The sequence below is a fragment of the Vitis riparia genome, chromosome 13 (assembly GCF_004353265.1).
Source record: "Vitis riparia cultivar Riparia Gloire de Montpellier isolate 1030 chromosome 13, EGFV_Vit.rip_1.0, whole genome shotgun sequence".
Classification (NCBI taxonomy): Eukaryota; Viridiplantae; Streptophyta; class Magnoliopsida; order Vitales; family Vitaceae; genus Vitis; species Vitis riparia.
In genome coordinates, this window is record NC_048443.1 from 3,263,208 (window position 1) to 3,283,233 (window position 20,026).

The 20,026-nt window shown below is 34.3% G+C and overlaps 1 protein-coding gene and 1 long non-coding RNA gene across 3 annotated transcripts; both read left to right on the forward strand.

Annotated features, from left to right (window-relative positions):
* Positions 1 to 612: 612 nt before the first annotated feature.
* On the forward strand, positions 613 to 1,855 carry LOC117927886 (elongation factor Tu, mitochondrial-like). Its single transcript, XM_034847609.1, has 3 exons — positions 613 to 834; positions 903 to 1,117; positions 1,699 to 1,855. The coding sequence occupies exons 1-3, from the start codon at positions 613 to 615 to the stop codon at positions 1,853 to 1,855; spliced, it is 594 nt and encodes a 197-aa protein (XP_034703500.1).
* Positions 1,856 to 17,528: 15,673 nt separating this feature from the next.
* On the forward strand, positions 17,529 to 19,549 carry LOC117927875. 2 transcript variants are annotated; one of them, XR_004653449.1, is made up of 3 exons: positions 17,529 to 18,085; positions 19,222 to 19,393; positions 19,501 to 19,549. It is a non-coding gene; the product is annotated as an uncharacterized LOC117927875 (long non-coding RNA). The 2 variants fall into 2 exon arrangements; XR_004653448.1 differs by having other exon boundaries at positions 19,228 to 19,393.
* Positions 19,550 to 20,026: the final 477 nt, after the last annotated feature.

The window sequence follows — 20,026 nt, forward strand, 5'->3', positions numbered from 1 at the left end:
ACCTAAACCCAACCAAGAGACATGAGGATGCTACTTCGGGATCTGGCACGAGATATCTCAGATTTAATAATTTTACTGTTGAGGCGGCTCTCTCTGTTGGAGATTTGGTAATGGGAATTTTGGAGTTTTCGTTGTAGAAATGAAGACCCAATGAGAGGAATGTGAGAACGTCCTCAGATGATTTTTGAACCTCATCAATCTGAAGATGTATAGTTGTTGTTCAATAATGGTGAAACTGGATAAGTGACTGAGTACCAAGAGATACTGCACATTTGTTCAAAATTGGGGTATTCTGTGGCTTGCCACAACGAATTACTTTCTGGTCACGACCGGGAGGGAAACGCAGTGTGCATGAATGGATCTTTTGTGAACGAAGCTTTTCTATTCAATGGTGCCTCGGGCATTGTGGGTATTTATTCTGGTTTCACTGGTTTTAGCATCCCGTAGGCACTGAAATAAGAGATTGGTAATTGTAAACAGCAAGTTACAAAGAACTTGGGAAATTAACCCAAATAGTACCGATGTATCATGGGGCAATTTCTTTAGAAATTATTGTTAGTTGCATGGGAGTGGCTTCAGAGGATAATGATGACCATGAAACTTCACTCTTCGATGCGGAACAGCTTATGTAGTCTTCATAGGAGGATTACATTGACTGCTGCTATTACAAAGGTGCTTGCAGAGGAAGGAAAAGCGAAAATAGTTGTCTTCGATGAAATTGACAAGGTTCCTGAAGACAAGAAGAGAGGAATTACAATTGCAATGGCCCATGTCGAGTATGAGACTACTAAGCAACACTATGCCAATGTGGACTGTCCAGGACATGCGGATCAAGTGAAGAATATTATTACTGGGGCTGCCCAAGTGATTGGGGGTGTTCTGGTTGTTTTTTCTCCTAATAGGCCCATGCCACAGACAAAGGAACACTTTCTACTTGCATGCCAGAAATGGAACTCCGTGAGCTTTTTAGCTTCTACAGGTTCCCTAGGGATGAAATTCCCATCATTCGGGGTTCAGCTTTGTACTCTTTACAGGGGACTAATGAAGAAATAGGAAAACAGGCTATTTCGAGGTTAATGGATGTTGTTGATGAGTATATTCCTGACCCTGTGCAACAGTTTGACTGGCCACCTTGTATGAGAATAGCCCACGTCTTCCCAATTTGCCTCCGAACCTTTTTTGTGGCCTGCTACTGCCCCTTCCCATTTGATCCCCTTCCTTTATGACTTTCCTTCTCATATTTGGCCACCATCCTCAATCTATTCTCTACATATATATCACGGCTCCATCACACCCGCCTACATGCCTTCACTTTTGGTTTTCAAAATACCCATTAAACGCATCCTTCATCATTTTATCCTTCATACCCATTCTTTTCATACCAACTGACCATCTCTCTATACTCGTATCAAATCCCTCATTCCATACCCCACCATACCCGTCCTTCGTACCCATTCTTTTTATACCCACTGATCATCTCTCTATACTTATATCTAACCCGTTTCCCATCACCATTTATACCCATTAAATCTTTCACGTCCCTATTCATATTTCCACCATGCCCATACTCATTAGATGCCCACCAAACTTGAAATCTTTTCTTGGTCTATGCTGGTCTTGTGGCAGAACTTGTGGAAGGAAATTCAGACATAGCTGGAAAGCTTCTGAACGCAACACTGATACATAAGACATATGTAGCACGCTTAATAGGCGCTACAAGAAGCATGAGTTATATGAGAAACCAATCCCATCTAATGAGGAGTCCACCCTTTCCGGCGCAAGTCAGACTGGACAGCAGCGCGAGATTCGACTGCGTTGGAGTTGGGGACGAGGTGGCACTGATTCAGGTCACTGAATATATAGACGACATGTAGATAGTGATAAGCCAAAGATAGAGGAAGTGGTTACAGATCCCACGTGATAGTCTTTACTTGATTTCTGTTATGACAGCTATCACTACAGCTGTCTTTACTTCTTGTAATAGAGTTTCTTGAACAATATATAAACTCTCTTTCACTCTGGTTTTCTTCTATAAAGAGAACAGAGTTTTGCCTTCTCAAATTCTAACTTGGTATCAGAGCCTCTCGATCAAAGGTGTGAGTATTCTCCTCTTTTTTCTCAGTTTTCCATCTCTTTCCTTAAGATCCAATCATGGTTTCCGCTTCCACTCAATCCTCTTCATCCTCTGACTCGATTGGATCAGGACAAAGCATTACAATGGCGTCTCATCCTTCTTATCAGATGCTCAATCATACTCTACCTGTGAAACTTGATCGGACTAATTACATTCTGTGGAAATCTCAGATTGATAATGTTGTTTTTACCAATGGATTTGAAGATTTCATAGACGGATCTTCCATCTGTCCAGATAAAGAACTCAGTTCAGGATTGATCAATCCTGCCTTTGTTGCTTGGAGAAGACAAGATCGAACGATCCTCAGCTGGCTCTACTCGTCTCTCACACCAGCGATCATGGCACAAATCATTGGTCACAACTCTTCTCACTCTGCTTGGAATGCATTGGAGAAAACCTTCTCATCTTCCTCCAGAGCCAGAATTATGCAGCTAAGGCTCGAGTTACAGTCAACCAAGAAAGGTTCTCTTTCTATGATCGATTATATCATGAAGGTTAAAGGAGCTGCAGATAGTCTAGCAGCAACTGGAGAACCTGTCTCAGAACAAGACCAGGTTATGAATCTCCTTGGCGGACTTGGATCCGACTATAATGCAGTTGTAACTGCTATTAATATTAGAGATGACAAGATCTCTATTGAAGCTGTTCATAGCATGCTTCTTGCGTTTGAACATCGCCTTGAGCAACAAAGCTCGATTGAACAATTCTCTCCTATATCAGCCAATTATGCCTCTTCATCTAATAGCAGAGGTGGTGGAAGGAGGTATAATGGTGGTGGAGGACAGAATCATACCCCAAACACCAGCAACTATACCTACAGAGGTCGTGGTCGAGGGGGTCGATATGGCCAAAATGGGAGGCACAATTCCAACAGCTCTGAGAAGCCACAATGCCAGTTGTGTGGCAGGTTTGGTCATACTGTTCAGATCTGTTATCACAGATTTGATATCTCCTATCAAAGCTCTCAGAGTAGTAATACTTCTCCCTCAAATGCTGGTAATCCAAACTCTATACCTGCTATGGTTGCCTCTTCTAATAATCTTGCAGATGACACTTGGTATCTTGACTCTGGAGCCAGTCATCATCTGACTCAGAGTGTGGGCAATCTAACCAGTTCTTCACCATACACGGGCACAGATAAGGTGACAATTGGTAATGGTAAGCACCTATCCATTTCCAACACTGGTTCTCATCGTTTACTTTCTAATTCACATTCCTTTCATCTCAAAAAGGTGTTTCATGTCCCCTTTATATCAGCAAACTTGATAAGTGTTGCTAAATTCTGCTCAGACAATAATGCCTTAATTGAGTTTCGGTCTAATAGTTTCTTTGTGAAGTATCTACATACGAAGAAGGTGCTTGCTCAAGGCCAGCTTGAGAATGGACTTTACCGATTCCCAGTTTTGAACAGCAAGAAAGTAGCCTTTGTTGGTGCTACTAATTCTTCTACTTTTTACTCTCATAATTCCAGTATCTTTGATAATAAAGTGAAGTTATGGCATCATAGACTAGGCCATGCTTCTACTGACATTGTAACCCAAATTATGCAGAGTTGTAATGTCTCCTTTGAAAAGAATAAAAATATTGTTTGCTCCTCTTGTCAGCTTGCTAAAAGTCACAGATTACCTACTCATCTTTCACTTTCTTGTGCTTCCAAACCGTTGGAACTTGTTCATACTGACCTTTGGGGACCTGCCCCAGTCAAGTCTACCTCTAGTGCTAGATATTTCATCTTGTTTCTAGATGACTACTCACGGTACACCTGGTTCTATCCTCTTCAAACAAAACACCAAGCCCTTCCTGTTTTTAAGAAGTTCAAACTCCAAGTAGAAAATCAATTTGATGCTAAAATCAAATGCCTACAGTCTGATAATGGTGGTGAGTTCAGATCCTTCAAGACGTTTCTTCAGCAAACAGGCATTTTTCATCGGTTTTCTTGCCCGTATAACTCAGCTCAGAATGGGAGAGTTGAACGAAAGCATAGGCATGTTGTTGAAACCGGGTTGGCCTTGTTGGCTCATGCCTCCTTACCAATGGAATTCTGGCAATATGCTTTCCAGACAGCTACATTTCTCATCAATAGAATGCCAAGTAAGGTACTCCAAAATAACTCCCCTTATTTCACACTTTTTCAAAAGGTTCCGGATTACAAGTCCCTTAGAGTCTTTGGCTGCTTGTGTTACCCATTCATCCGTCCTTACAACAGTCACAAACTTCAATATCGTTCTGTTCAAAGTCTATTTCTTGGTTATAGTCTTCATAACAAAGGGTTTTTGTGTCTTGACTTTCTGACTGGACGAGTTTACATCACTCCTCATGTTGTTTTTGATGAGGGACAATTTCCTCTAGCTAAAACTCACCCTCTCTCCCCAACCAAAGACACTTCAACAGATACTTTAACTCCAGCCATTATAACTTCCTTTCCTTCTCCAACCTTCTGTTCTAATGGCAGCCACACATCTTCACTTTCTTCCTCTCCTTCCACGAGTGAAGCTTCTGATTCTGTGAGTAGTCCTACTGTTACTCCTGCCTCTAGTACCTTACCCGAAGCTATACATGAGGATTAACCTCCTTCTCCTTCCCCTGCTCCACGCATGACAACAAGGCTAATGCGAGGTATAACCAAGAAGAAGACCATTTTTGATCTCTCTACTGTAAAGATCTCAGAACCATATACACTCAAACAAGCTCTCAAGGATCCAAATTGGATTCAAGCTATGGATTTAGAAATTGCTGCTCTTCATCGGAATCAAACTTGGGATCTTGTTGAACAACCTTCTGAAGTTAATCTAATAGGCTGTAAGTGGGTATACAAGTTGAAACACAAGCCAGATGGGAGCATAGAGAGATATAAAGCCCGACTTGTGGCTAAGGGGTATAACCAAACTCATGGTCTTGATTATTTTGAGACCTTTAGTCCGGTGGTTAAGGCTGCAACCATTCGAATCATACTAACTGTGGCTCTCAGTTTTCAATGGGAAATTAGGCAGCTTGATGTTCACAATGCTTTTCTCAATGGTGAGCTAGAAGAGCAAGTCTACATGTCTCAACCTCCTGGCTACTTGGATACTAAATTCGCAACCAAAGTGTGTCGATTGAAGAAGGCTCTATATGGTTTGAAACAAGCACCATGAGCCTGGTTTCAACGACTCAGTTCTGCCCTTATACAGTGGGGATTCAGCAACTCTAGAACTGATAGTTCTATGTTTCTACACTTTAGTGAGTCTACTACTTTGATTGTTCTTGTCTATGTTGATGATATAATCATCACTGGCTGCTCCTCAACACAGATTTCCTCACTCATTGCTAAGCTTGATTCTATTTTTGCTTTGAGAGATTTGGGACAGCTATCATACTTCCTCGGTATAGAAGTCTCTTACCATGAAGGCTCTATGAATTTAAGCCAAACCAAATACGTTTCTGATCTGCTTCATCGAACTGAAATGTTTGATACCAAACCAGCAAAAACACCCGGAACTGTTGGGAAGAATTTGTCCAAGTTTGATGGTGATCCTCTGGACGACGTCACTCAATATCGAAGTGTGGTAGGGGCACTTCAGTATCTAACAATAACAAGGCCTGATATAGCTTTTGCAGTTAATAAGGCATGTCAATTCATGCAACAGCCTACCTCAGCTCATTGGCTTTCAGTCAAAAGAATCCTTCGTTATCTTAAAGGAACAATGCAAGATGGGTTATTGCTGAGTCCTTCAACCAATTTGACAATCGAAGGCTTCTCAATGCAGATTGGGGTGCTCAACCTGATGATAGGCGAAGTTCCAGTGGCTATTTGGTGTATCTGGGAGGTAACTTAGTCTCTTGGTCCTCTACCAAACAAAAGGTGGTGTCTCGCAGCAGTGCCGAGTCTGAATATCGTGCCCTTGCCTTAGCTACTGCAGAAATTATATGGATGCAAGCCTTGTTGCAAGAATTATGTGTTCCTATACCTGCGATTCCCCTGCTCTGGTATGATAATATCAGTGCTTATCATATGGCAAAGAACCCTGTGTTTCATGCTAGAACGAAGCACATTGAAATAGATCTTCACTTCATCCGAGATCAGGTCATACGAGGTAAGATACAGCTGCATTTTGTACCTATTGAAGATCAGCCAGCTGATCTTTTGACTAAGCATCTTACAAGTTCTCGGTTCTTGTCTCTTAAGTCACAGCTTTGCATAGCTCCAAGACCCTTTCACTTAAGGGGGGGTGATAAGCCAAAGATAGAGGAAGTGGTTACAGATCCCACGTGATAGTCTTTACTTGATTTCTGTTATGACAGCTATAACTACAGTTGTCTTTACTTCTTGTAATAGAGTTTCTTGAACAATATATAAACTCTCTTTCACTCTGGTTTTCTTCTATAAAGAGAACAGAGTTTTGCCTTCTCAAATTCTAACTGATAGCACCGCGGCGGAGGTAGCTTCAGGATGAAGCTGGTTGAAAGGTTATGTAGACAGGTTGTCTTCGACGGCATCGTTGTCAATCTCCTCACGTGCACTGTCATTGATGCTCCTGGACATCGTGACTTCATCAAGAACATGATCATTGGTAGTTCGCAGGCTGATTGTGCTTATCATTGATTCTACCAGTTGTGGTTTTGAAACTGGTATTTCCAACTGATGGTACAAACCCAGTGCAAATTGTTGAGAAAACATTTCATCTCACAAGGGCTGCCCGAGGGCGGCATAATAGGGCCTCTTTGGAGGGACTGAATTTTGATTACAGCCGGAGTTAGGGCTACGGGGTCGGTGACAGATGACCTCTTCATGAAGTCCATGAAATCAGTGTCGAATGATGATACTGAGTTGAGCACAAAATATGAACAGCAAGGAGGGTTGTGGCGTTCTCTGGACTGCTCTTTCTGGTGTTATGCCTGAACCACCTACTAAATCAGTAGTTTTGAGTCACATGGAGCTGCTCCTTAAAGACGGTATATATGCCCGATTGACTAGAAGGTGATCTCTTTTACTCGAAGAAAATGGAGACACGTGGGCAGACTTGCTATCAGACAACAAGGAAGTTTGAAACAGCTCTTATTGCTGCAGTTCTGGGTTCAGCCGCTGAAAAAGGGGAGAAGACTGACATGAAATAAAGACAACAGAAGAAGTACCCTCCCATATTGGGCCCATTCTTGCATATTTCCCCTTTGCATAACCACTCTTTGCATGGCCTTTTAGGGCCACGTGCCATTTACATCTTCATCTGCTTGATTTTAAAATAATATTTCAAACCATCATCTTTGATTTTTATTTTCAAACGTTTTTCTGATTTTGGTTTTTCTTAAATCTTTCTTTTTTTTAACTTTCTCATCCTTAGAATTTTTAAGATCACCCAAGAGTCTCACTTTTAATCAAATTTGCTTCCACTTTCTATTCGGTAAGCAATTTTCAAAACTTTCTTTGATTTTTAAAATGTTTTAAAATAAGTAAGGATTAAATTTTGTAATTCCAATTAATGAAATTTACGAAATTAATTCATGCTAAAATAAACGGGCTTTGGTGGGGGCCCTACATACTTGATTTTATAATTGATTGATTGATTGATTGATCGATTAAATTGGCATGCATGATTGATTGTATTCTGCTATACGACATGCTTGAAATTATTCCTTAATTGTGCACTAACCTCACTTCTTGATAGCGCATTGAGGATCATTGCCCAGGTATGTATCTACATCCATTCTGATCATCATTTATGCATGTTCTGATTCTCACATGTGCATGATTTATTCGGGGTATCCATTGATTTACTCATCCATTGCCATGATTGCTTCATCTCATTAGTAGAGACCCAACTTTAGGGACTTAAAGGGGTGCTACGGTCTTTACCGTACCTTCCCGATAAGTAACCTGACCCTCGAACCCGATCTGGTTTTTCGTAGACCAACCTTTTCCAAAACAAGGAGTCACACTTAGGGTTTTTCTTTCTTATTTTGTTTACCCTTTAAAAAATAAAATAAAAATAAGTGGCGACTCCAAGTCATTTTTCAAACAATAAATAAAATTCATTTTTCAAATAATATAAAAATCGAGCTCGCCATAGAGTGGGAAACGCATGAGCCGAAATGCGGGGTCCACACAAACATAACATAATTAAGTCTTCGATGAATTTACTTTGATTTCAAACACAATGAATGAAGTGAATGAATTAGGGACTGATTCTAAGCAATGATGCATAGAATGGTAGTTCACTATCAAAACAAAAGAACAAAAGGAATAGGAGGAGAAGAAGAAAAATAAGAGAAAAAGCCTTCGCTGCACTTACTACATTCCACTTATTTGAAGTGACTAAAGAAATTGTTGACAAATATGTAGTTGTATAGGAATGCAAGATGCAGTATCCAAATAAACCTCTTCCAACTCCCTACATGCGCAAAAAGTCCACTAACTCATCCTATAACCCTAAAATCTTTGTCAACAAATCTACACTCCTCTCCACCATTTATTTATCATACTATCATCTATTTGCATTTTCACCAATGTAGAAAATGGTATAATAGATAATTGGGTTCTAGACTGAAAATAATTTCAATCTTAGCTTTCACCCACTAAGCTTGAAATCCATGATCATAAATTGATGGGTGTGTTTTATTCACACATACACATTGCAAGAATCCTCAGCTAATGATGTTATTGGAAGGAATCAATGGGTGATGACTATGATTGTGACCTTAAGGTCCCACTAATAATTAAACATCTATCAATGAAGGAACACTTATACCGGGTATGACATGGAATTCTGAAAATCCATGACTCATAAACAACAAGGTTTACCATGTGGGAACCTTGTTCCTATGACTCATGAACTCCCTTTGTTTTTATTGGTGGTGCTTTAGGCGCCCTTTGTACACTCCCTATGTAATTTAGGGTGCTTTTGGCATGTCTCATGTTTTTTTTTCCCCTCAAAACAGGAACAATTGTCCATGCACCACAGGGGCTTCTAAAGAGCTGGGATTTCAAGGAATTTCTTCTTGTTTGTAGTTTATACGTCTAGTGTTCCTTTTACTCCAGTTTAATGACAGCGCAAACCACTTGTAAGCTAAATTCTTTCATTTTCTTTATGGAATACATTGTACTATCCTTTCCCAGGGAAAATATATGTATATAATAGAAAAAGAATTGAATACACCATTTGCAGCAGCATGAACATGAATTGTGTATGCATTTCTAAGTACCTTTGAACACTTGTAAGTAGTTAGAAAAACATATATTGTATCTATAGCTATTAGCATAACGTAAATAGAAATGGTCCATGCATCCATTTCAGTTTCTATCAAATATAAGACGCAAACACTTCAAACAGTAGCTATTCCAGAGACATTGAAAAGTTCAATATCCCTTACATGATAGTTGCATTCAAAAGTTTGGCAACCCAAAAAAAATGTGCAAAGAGAATCATCAAATTTCAAAACTAATACAAAAAGTAGAAAATAGGTATCACATGCAAGATTAGAAAATCCAAGTCAACATGTTTATATTATCAGAGAACACAAGGTCAAAGTATTACCTTATCAAAAACAGGTATTATGTGTTTGTTTAAATAGTTAAGAAACTTGAGGTTTGATGCACCCCTCTATGTCGAAACCAGGGCTTTAGTTGAACAGAAAAATATAGAATGAACCAAATAAGGAGAAATAAAAAACCAACAGAATCTATACCACAAAAAAAATGAACAACCAGGAAGAGGCATGATATCAATCTATCAATATCATCCCCATTTGAAACCTGCATTTCAAAATCCTATGTAATCAGGAAATAAGTAATAGAGCAAGCCATAGCATCATAATGTAAAGCTATAAATGAGATCACAAAGGAACTTGAGAATCTTGAGGAGCAAAGACAATATTAACAATCAATGACACTGGCTCATAATAATGCTATGTAGTCATGATGATATAATGGCTCTTATCTGGTAAACATTGTTGCATGGCATATTTCAATTCCAGTAAATAAAATATGAAGTATCTCCAAAAAAGTACAAAGATATTTTTTCTCATGGAACTAAAAAATCTCAGGAACTTTCTTTTGCCCAAACCAAACTCATTTTTCCACAACATTGGAAACTCTGGAGATTCAAGCTCTTCATTTTCATTTTAGAGAGGTGCAAACACTCCATTTCAATTCAACTTGCAAACTTTCTCAAGTTTGAGTCAGTTAAAACTTGATTAGGGCTGCAAAACCAATCATATTTTTAACCTTACCCTTTTCTCAATTTTCCAATTTTCATAGATTTCCATATTGAAACCTTTTTTTTTTTTTTTTTGGAAATAGTAATTCAATCTTCAAACTGAAGAGCAAGCATAATTTTCACAAGATATCAAAATGCCATGGACATAAATCTTAAAAATTGTAGTATCCATACTAATTACTCAACTTAGCTTGAAGGCATAATTTTCTGGGTAACAACAAACAACATGTGTATTTGCGGTATCCATAGCCATGAATTGGAACTCATTTCATCCAAATCATAAATGAAGTGTAAGACACAATAGATTATTAGCTGATTTAATAAAAATTAAAATGGATAATTAATAATTAATAATTAATAATTATTTATATGGAGAAATTGTTCTCATGATTTGTTTCTTTTTTTTTTTTCATACTAAATCCAAAATTCAAAAGGGTGACCCACTTCTCTCACTCGGCCATCAAGGAGCCATTTTCTAAAGTTTCCCTCTAGACAAGAGAATCCCTAAAAAGACCCTATTTTCCTCTGCCATTCTGAATCCTCGTAGGTACTAATCTAATCACGTTATTAAATTTTTTTTTTTTTTGAAACCCCGTTTGATTCCCAAGAAAATCCATCCCCACTTGATTTCCAGGAAATTCATCCTTGTTTGATTTCCGAGAAAATCCTTGCAAAACCCCCAAGGAAAACTAAAAAAATTGCTTTTTTTTTCTCCTCCCTGTGTTTTATGGATCTGTTCTAGGGGTCTCTTTGCTTTTGTGCCATTGGATTTAAATTTCACAAAACCTAATCCACGATTTTTGAGCCAAACTGAAAAATATTGCTTGCAAATCGTGATCAGATTACCAAATACCATCTTTTTTTTTTTTTTTTTAAATGTTTGGACAGATTTTGCATCATGCGTGGTCTAGCCTGGTAGGAAATATCGGGAAATTTCTCGAAAATACGGTAAAAAATACCGATAAATACCAAAAAATTTCTCCATATTTCAAAGATTGGTGGTTCTCAAATTTTTTTTTCCCTCAACGATTCCCCACAAACAGTCGTCTTGTAAACATAAATATTTAAGATATAACAAAACAAAAAAATCCCCAAATATTCTAAATCACAGGGTCATGAACAATGCAAAACAATATTCGGCCCAAATATTTTCTCAACACCCAAACAAATCCTTAAATGGAAAACTCACCTGCGATTAATCCAAAAGGAAGAGGAAGCTCCACTTCGGTTTCTAGAAACCTTAAAAATATTCCACCTTTGATGAAGAAAGATGAAGAAATGGCTCAACTTTAGCTTCATTGCAGGTTTTCGGAAGCTGGCTATCGGGTTTAGGTGGTCAGCTCGTGAACAAAGAAACTAGGGTTAGGCGAAAATGAGACGAAATGAGAGGAAGTGACAGAGTTATGAAAATGCAGAGCAAAATTGGGTTAGGGCAAAATGAGAGGAAGTGACAGAGAGTTTCCCCAAATTTCAAAGTTTATCAGGTCGAGTGTTCTGTGGGTTTTGCAAATTTTATATTTTTAAAAGCACAACTTCCGATGACATGGAGACCGTGGTGGCTGTCGACAAGGAGAACAAAAGGGCAATTTTGGAATAACTTTTCCAAACAGTAATTAGTGCACAAAAAAAATAATATTCTGGTCATTAATGGACAAAGCCCATATTTCAGGTTCTATGGGTTTCATTCCCATATAACCTTCACATGGGCCTCCTAAAACACAACTTCCCCTATTTTTTATGCAATCAATAGTCAATACACACCAATTTTGTGTTTATCGATGCTCTAGAATTGAATTTTAATCCGACCATTCTTCTTCTTCTTTTAGAAAATAGTAGTCTACAACTAAAATTAAGATTGATTTTTAACACATCAATCAAGAAATCAAGTCAGGGTATAATTTAAAATTGACATCTTGAAAATTTTCATGAAGATATTTTGTGTTTGGCTTCAATACATGACAATTGCTAACTGCTCGAGGATCAAATTCTATAAGATTTAGGTTTCATTTTAATGCACTTCTATATACTATTTATAAAAGTTAAAAAAAAAAAATCAACTATATTTTTAATTTTTATTAATATTAGACAGTTTTAGTGATTACATAAAAAAATGGGCCTTTTTATGTGAATGCTTAAAAAGACACTAGTACTTCCAATATTGTTTCCATTTTGTCCATTTGAACAATTTGTGCATCTTGATTGTTTTAAGGGTTATATAATTTTATTTTTTATTAATTTTGAGAGTAGTTTTTATAAAAAAAAAAAAAAAATACTTTTAATTTATTGTATTTTTATTAATAACATTTTCATTGAAACGTTTGTCAAGAGATCAGTAACGCTTTGATATAAATTTCTTTCTATAATAGTTTTAGTAACATATTATGTAAGAAAAATCATATTTTAAAGAAATACATAGTAAATGCTAGTTTAAGAATGAAAAGATTCTTTAACTTTATGAAACAATTTTCATAACTTTGTTAAAACATGCTTTTTGAGTATTTAGAAATACTTTAATCCTATCAGAATGAGCAACAAAAATGTTTTTATGTACCGTTCTAGCTATTAATTAAACAATTTTCTATTAATCTATTAAAAAAAAAGTAGATGAATGAGATATTAGAAAAATGTATACATGCATTTCATGAGTTTTTCCTAATCATTAAATCAAGTCTTTCGAAAGCTAATATGAAAAGGATAAGAAGTAGGGTTACCTCCTTTTCAATATCTTCAAATCACTTCAAATCATACAAGAAGGGTAGAGACCTACACTACATAAATAGTCAACTTACATACCATTAAGGTTTGAAAAAAATGGTGGAGATGGTCGGACAACCATCAATATGGACATGACTAAAGCAAATTGATTTACTTTTTTATAAACTTACCCGAAATCTCTTTCACTAATTTTTTACTCATAGAAGATATTCAATCATTCTACTTTTTTTTTCCTCATGTTTAGGTGTTAATATTTATCTTCTATTTTCTCTACATTAAATCTTATGGTATACTTAATTAATTCACTCTCATATACGGATACTATTAAAATATGATCATATGCGCTAAAATTAAATCATTATATGGTTTGAACAATTAATTAAAAATTCTTTCACTACCACTTCATCAAGACAAGCATACATGTAAATCTCATTCCTCTATTTTTCTTTTACAACTTAGCTTTGGTTAACAATGTCAACTTTTACAAAGTTCAAATAAAACAATTTTTCCCTTTCTCTTTTCTTTCAACCCCCATCTAGTTATACAAGAAAAGTAGGGCTTGTGTGGCTTGAAAAAAGATTGATGCCTCCATAATTTATGAATATCTTAATGATTTCATAATCATATGGTTACCACTATATATTAATCATAATAAATAGTGGATTGATTTTGGATTTTAGGAGAAAAAAGAGACAACAGCCTTAGTATAACTTAATTTACTATTGAACCAAAGAAATTATTTGTAAGATCAAAGGAACCGATGGGTATATGGACATAAAGATTAGGTTAAGGTTCATTGACCATTCTTCTCGCTTCTCTATCATTATCTGTTCATGGGGCCCTTGCATCCAATCTCTTACTTTTCTTTGTTTCTTTCTTCTTATTATAAATCATGAGGCCTTTGCATCCAAGCTCTTGCTTTTCTTTGTTTCTTTTTCTTCCTACAAATTGCCTACATTTAGTTTCATTTCAACATGCTTCTATTTTTTAAATGTTTTTTCAATCATATTTATAGTTTTTGTAAATATTAAACTTGTTTGGTTGTTTTAGTTTTATTTCTTGCTTTTTTTTATATAAAAAAAAACATATTTAGTATTTATATAACAAGAACTAAAAGTAAACTTCTTGGATGATCTTTTGAACATTTTCAATGAGTTTTGGATGTTGATATATTTAGAAAAAAAAATGTTGGTGGTTATGAGTGTTAATATTAAAGGTTTGATATCATTTACCTTCTTCTTAATACTTTTTTTTTTAATCTAAAGACCTATAAAAAAAATTAATTAAAAAAAAAAAAAAAACCTTTTGTTCTTTTTATACATTACACCAAAATTTTAAAAGCAAACTTTGGCACCATTCAATTATTTTGAAAAAATATCCAACATTTTGGATATTCCTTTTTGGTAAATCCATCTTAAATCTAATCCCATCTTCCAAGACAATCATCTTATTCAATGATTCCTATCAAAGAGCCCATATATTTGTATCTTTTTGTAGGATAAAACAAATATAAAGCCTTGAGATTTGCAAACTTTGGCAACCATCTAATTGCTTAAACACAAATATTATAAGCTTAATTATTATTTTGAGGGTCCAAATTTCAAGAATGGTTCTTTGCTTTTTAATTGGGTAGGTGGAATGGTGGAAGTAATTATTATTTTGAGGATCCAAATTTGAAGATTGGTTCTTTGCTTTTTAATTGGGTAGGTGGGATGGTGGATGTAATTATTATTTCGAGGATCCAAATGCGGAATGACTCATTTTTTTTGTCCCCATTCAAGTTTTCAACACCTAATATTAAAAAGTTGGTACATTATTTTTTTCCAACTACACCCACTTGTAATATTTTTTTCCCGAATCAAATCAATTTCTTTCTTTAATTTCTTTTCTTTTGGCATTTGCTTTTGCTGTCAAATTCTTTCAAGGTTCCTGAAATACCCTCTTCTGTTTTCACATTTCTACTATACGGTAAGCATGAGCTTAATATTGGACAAGGATAAAACAGTAATTAAAGCTGGAGGAACTCTTCTTCTTTCCCAACTTCATGTTTCTACACAGCAGAGGCTTTGAGAGTGCAAAGAGTTTCCCAACAAAAGCTTGATCCCGAGATTCCTTTCAAAATTATGCTTAAAACAACACCATTTACTTTCAATATGTTTCCATTTTGTCCATTAGAACAATTCATGCATCTTGACTGTTGTACGGGGTATGTATATAACTTTATTTCTTTTATTAATTTTGAGAATAATTTTCATAAAAATATTTTTAGTTTATTATATTTTTATTAATAACAATTTCATAAAAATATTTGTCAAGAGATCAAGTGAGACTCAGATATAAATTTCTTTTCATAGTATTTTTAGCATTATATTATCTAAGACAAATAATATTTTAAAGAAATACATGTTAAATGATAGTTTAGATATCAAAAGATTCTTTAATTCTATGAAGCATTTTTCGTAACTTTGTTAAGCATAATTTTGAGGATCAAGTACTTTAATCCCACCAAAATGAGTCTTTAAAATGTTTTTATGTACCATTCTAGCTATTAAATATGTTTTCATTAATCTATTAAAAAACCTAGATCAATTAGATTTTAGAAAAATGTAAGCATTTCATTAGTCTTTGCTCACTCACAAACTAAGGTTGTGTTTGTTTTTTTGGTTTTTTGGTGAAAGCAATTTATTTTCAAAATTTAGATCGTTTGTTTTTCTATTTTTTCATAACTTATTACAAATTTTTTACTAAATAGAAAAAGCGAAAATATATAACTTTTTCTAAATAAAAAAAATAACATATTGGTTTTTCTTTATTTTTTAATACTTAATAGAAATAAAATACTACAAAAACAAACAACATAATATTTAACACTATTAAATATTAAAGTTCTATTTAGAATTAAGTAAAAAAACAAGAACCCTCTAAGTCTTTCGAAAGTCTTTTATTTAATATCTTCAATCATACAAAAAGAGTAGGACCTACATTACATAAACAATCAACTTATATACCATCAAGGTTTAGAAAAAATAATTCAAATAGTCGGAAAACCATCAATGTGAATATGACTAAAGCATTTTGATTTATTGTTTTATAAACTTATATGGGAGTCTATTTCACTAATTGTTTTAATCATGGAAGATACTCCATCGTTATACTTTTTTCTCGTATTTAGATTCTAATATTTATCTTCTCTTTTCTTGATATTCAATCTTAGGTATACTTAATTAATTCACTCTCGTACATGGATACGAGAATGAAGAGAGGCACCAAAGTTAAATTACCATATGGTTTGAACAATTAAAAATTCTTTCTCTACCATTTCACTAAGACAAGCAAGTATGAAAATTTCACAGCTTTATCTCCTAAATTTTCATCTTTCTTTTATAAGTTATCTCGGGCCAACGATGATAATTTTTCTAGAGTTTAAAAAAAAATAATTAAAGAATACAAAAAAAAATTAAATTTAAATTTATAGAAGTTCAATTTATTTAATAAAAAGTTTAATTTATAAATAAATTTACTTCCAACACCTATTAGGAGGATGTTACAATTTAAAATTTTATTAGTTCAACTTCTGTTAATGTTATTATTATAATAAAGATGAAACATTAGAATAAAAATTGAAGTTGAGGGAACGTCGGATTTTGAATAGAGCACTCCAAAATATTAAAGTGAGAATTAATTAAGAGCTTTCTTAAAGAAAACGTTGGTTAGCATATACTAATTTTAATTGAGTGTAGCTTCTATTATATATTTAATATTTTTATATTTAAAATTTTGTTTTTACGTTGCTGCAATTAAAAGGTTTTTTTATTGTTTTTTTCTTTTTTAGAGTTTTACAACTGTAACTCTTCTAATTTTATTAGTAGATTATTGAGTGTTGATGTATTTCATGGATGTAGGGATCACATTAATCGTTGAACCACGTTAAAAATTTTATTTATTTTTTATTTTCTATGTGTGTGTACGTGATTTGATTAACACATCTGACATACTGTTCCACAAAAACATTGAATAGGTGCCCTAAAAGAGTTCAAGGAAGACCCCCACAAGCTTAGAGGGTTGGAGTCGTGGGAAGCCTAACATTACAATATAAGATTGTTTAGTTGTATATTCTATACTTATATATTTGGTGCATTATAAAATAAAATAAAAATTGATAATAAGGTGAAAATTTAATTTTTATTGATTATAATTGGGTGACAAAAGACTATAATGTATATAATTCATAAATCAATAAATCAAGACTAAAGCAACTTGATTAATTATTTTATGGACCCATGTGGGAGCCCTTTTCGTTAATGGTTTTACTCATAAAAGAAATTCAATAATTCTACCATTTTCTCATGCTTGGGTTTTAACATTTTATAGAACTATTTTAATTCAGTGTAGCTTCTATAAATAATTGATTTATTGAGTAGTTTTAAAACTCTAGTTGAGATGTTGAAGTAAAGTCAGTTTTGAAAATATTGGGCCCATTAACAGCTGGACCGAATAATTTTCAAACCTAAAGTCAGTGCGGACAGCAATAAAGCAATTTGATTGCTTGTTGTGCAGACACACCCATGTGACACTGCCTTTCCCTGATTGCTTTATTCATTCAAGATATGCCAAAAGCATACATTGTATTTTTTTACTTTTTCTTTCATTGTTTCAATATTAATCGACAATTCTTCTCAATAATTTGTGGGAGTTCTTGAAGAACCCTTCTTCTTTTTTGTAATTTCATTGTGAGCAAAGGTGATATTTTGATTGTAGAAGGGTGAACAAGTAATTAGACCCATCTCATATAATTAAGAGCAAGTTTTGAGAGTGCAGAGGCCTTCACATCTCTCTGGGTTTTCCTCATTGTATGTTTCTGAGTCTTTGAATTCTTCATTTCCAAAGAAAAGATGGTTGTGGTGGAGGCATTCTGTCGTCCGTGTTTGAGGTGGTGCTGGACAAGCTGGTGGCTACCCCTTTGTTAGAGTATGCACGTCTCATATAAAATTCAATGCTTGAGGGTGTATGTCTTGCTTTTATCTGCGCTCATTACTTATTCATTCAGGTACTTTTCTGCTTATATTTTTTATGCAATCAATACACACCAATTTTGTGTTTATCAATGCTCTTGAATTGAATTTTAATCCGACCATTCTTCTTCTTCTTTTAGAAAATAATTGCCTACAATTAAAATTAAGATTGATTTTTAACACATCAATCAAGAAATCAAGTCAGGGTATAATTTAAAATTGACACCTTGAAAATTTTCATGAAGATAGTTTGTGTTTGGCTTCAATACATGACAATTGCTAACTGCTCGAGGATCAAATTCTATAAGATTTAGGTTTCATTTTAATGCACTTCTATATACTATTTATAAAAGTTAAAAAAAAAAAAATCAACTATATTTTTAATTTTTATTAATATTAGACAGTTTTAGTGATTACACAAAAAAAATGAAAAAATAACTATTTGGGTGATTTTTTTTATGGTTTTGGGATTTGCAATTATTTTTCCATTTCATAGATTTGGGAAAAAGGTTTTAAACGCGTGTGAGATGTGGATGTTAGTTTCATAGTCTAATTAGAAATCAATACATTTTTTACAGATTTATTTTTTAAAAACTTTTGTCATGAAAATTTAAAAATAAAAACTAGCTACTAAGCATGATTTTCAAAATTGTTTTCAAATTTTTTTATTTTAAAAACAAAATTTGAAAGGTGGACTCAAACATACTTTACATGTGTTATTTTTTGTTAAGGAGCAAGATATGCATATTTAGCTTAAATCTTAAAAGTCTAAACTTTTAGAAAAATTGGTAATTCAGATATGAATCCAAATTCTATTTATCTCTCCACGTGCGGGTATGGGGCTACATATGAAGGACCTTCCTTGGAAGGGTGTTAAGGAGCATTACACGTATATTGAACGGAGGAAAAATTGGTAGTTCAATGTTTTTCATGGTTTTCATTATCCTATTTAATCTAGAACCAATGTATTTGACATTAAAACTTACGACTGAATCTTTTTATATTAATTTTCAAAGAGGGATTGTGGTTGTATTAGACCATATGAATGCATTTGGATGGACTTAAGAAGAGGTGCTTAGGAGCGATTCTGCATATTGGATTTACTCACCAATGTTATTGAAGAGGTTCTTGAACCTTCTGAGTTAATATATTGCTGTTTGTTTTCTGGAAGGTGCAGTGAAACAGAGGGAACAAATGGAAGATTCTGTTCAGTAAAGTTTACGTACTCAAATCATCCGTTCACGAATATTACAGTTCAGACTCTATGGTATATTCAGATGTAATGGAGGGTTCAACAAAATGTGTTCATAGCTGCAGGGGTCCTGTTTTCAGTTAAGCACAAGGTACTTTTTCTACAGTTTTATTTTTTTTAAGTATCATTTTTTGTTTCTTATGAAAAGAATTCGCATTATATGAATTTCAATTGGATTCATTTATACCCCATTACTAGGAATGATCACAACACCTTAATGCTCGTCTATCATTGGTTATGTTGGAGTTCAGCTATGTTGAGGACTGTACTTTGGTTGAGAATTCTCAGTGACAACATCATGGACATCCATTCCATGATTTTGCTCCAATGGATTGCCTTTAACTTACCACAGCAGCTATTAAAGGACTGTAGCTTCACCAGTCAGCAGTATTAGTGCTTCTTTAAGTTCTTTTGACCACATAATCTTGGAGTTCAATAATCCTCCTCTGTTTATTTAAAAAGAAAAAAACATATTTCATTTTAGAAGTCATATGCAATGAAAATAGGAATTATGTCATGATTCAAAAACAAAGAGAGGTTAGAAAATAACCAAAAAATTTAAAAGAGAAGGAACCACAAACTTTTAATTCATAAATTTAAAACCATCCATAATAGGAAGTAAACTGGAAACATAAAACAAATTTAAAAATTTACATAATTTAAAAACCATCCATCATAGGAGGTATATCATAAAAATAGATATATAAGAAGAAATATCTTACAA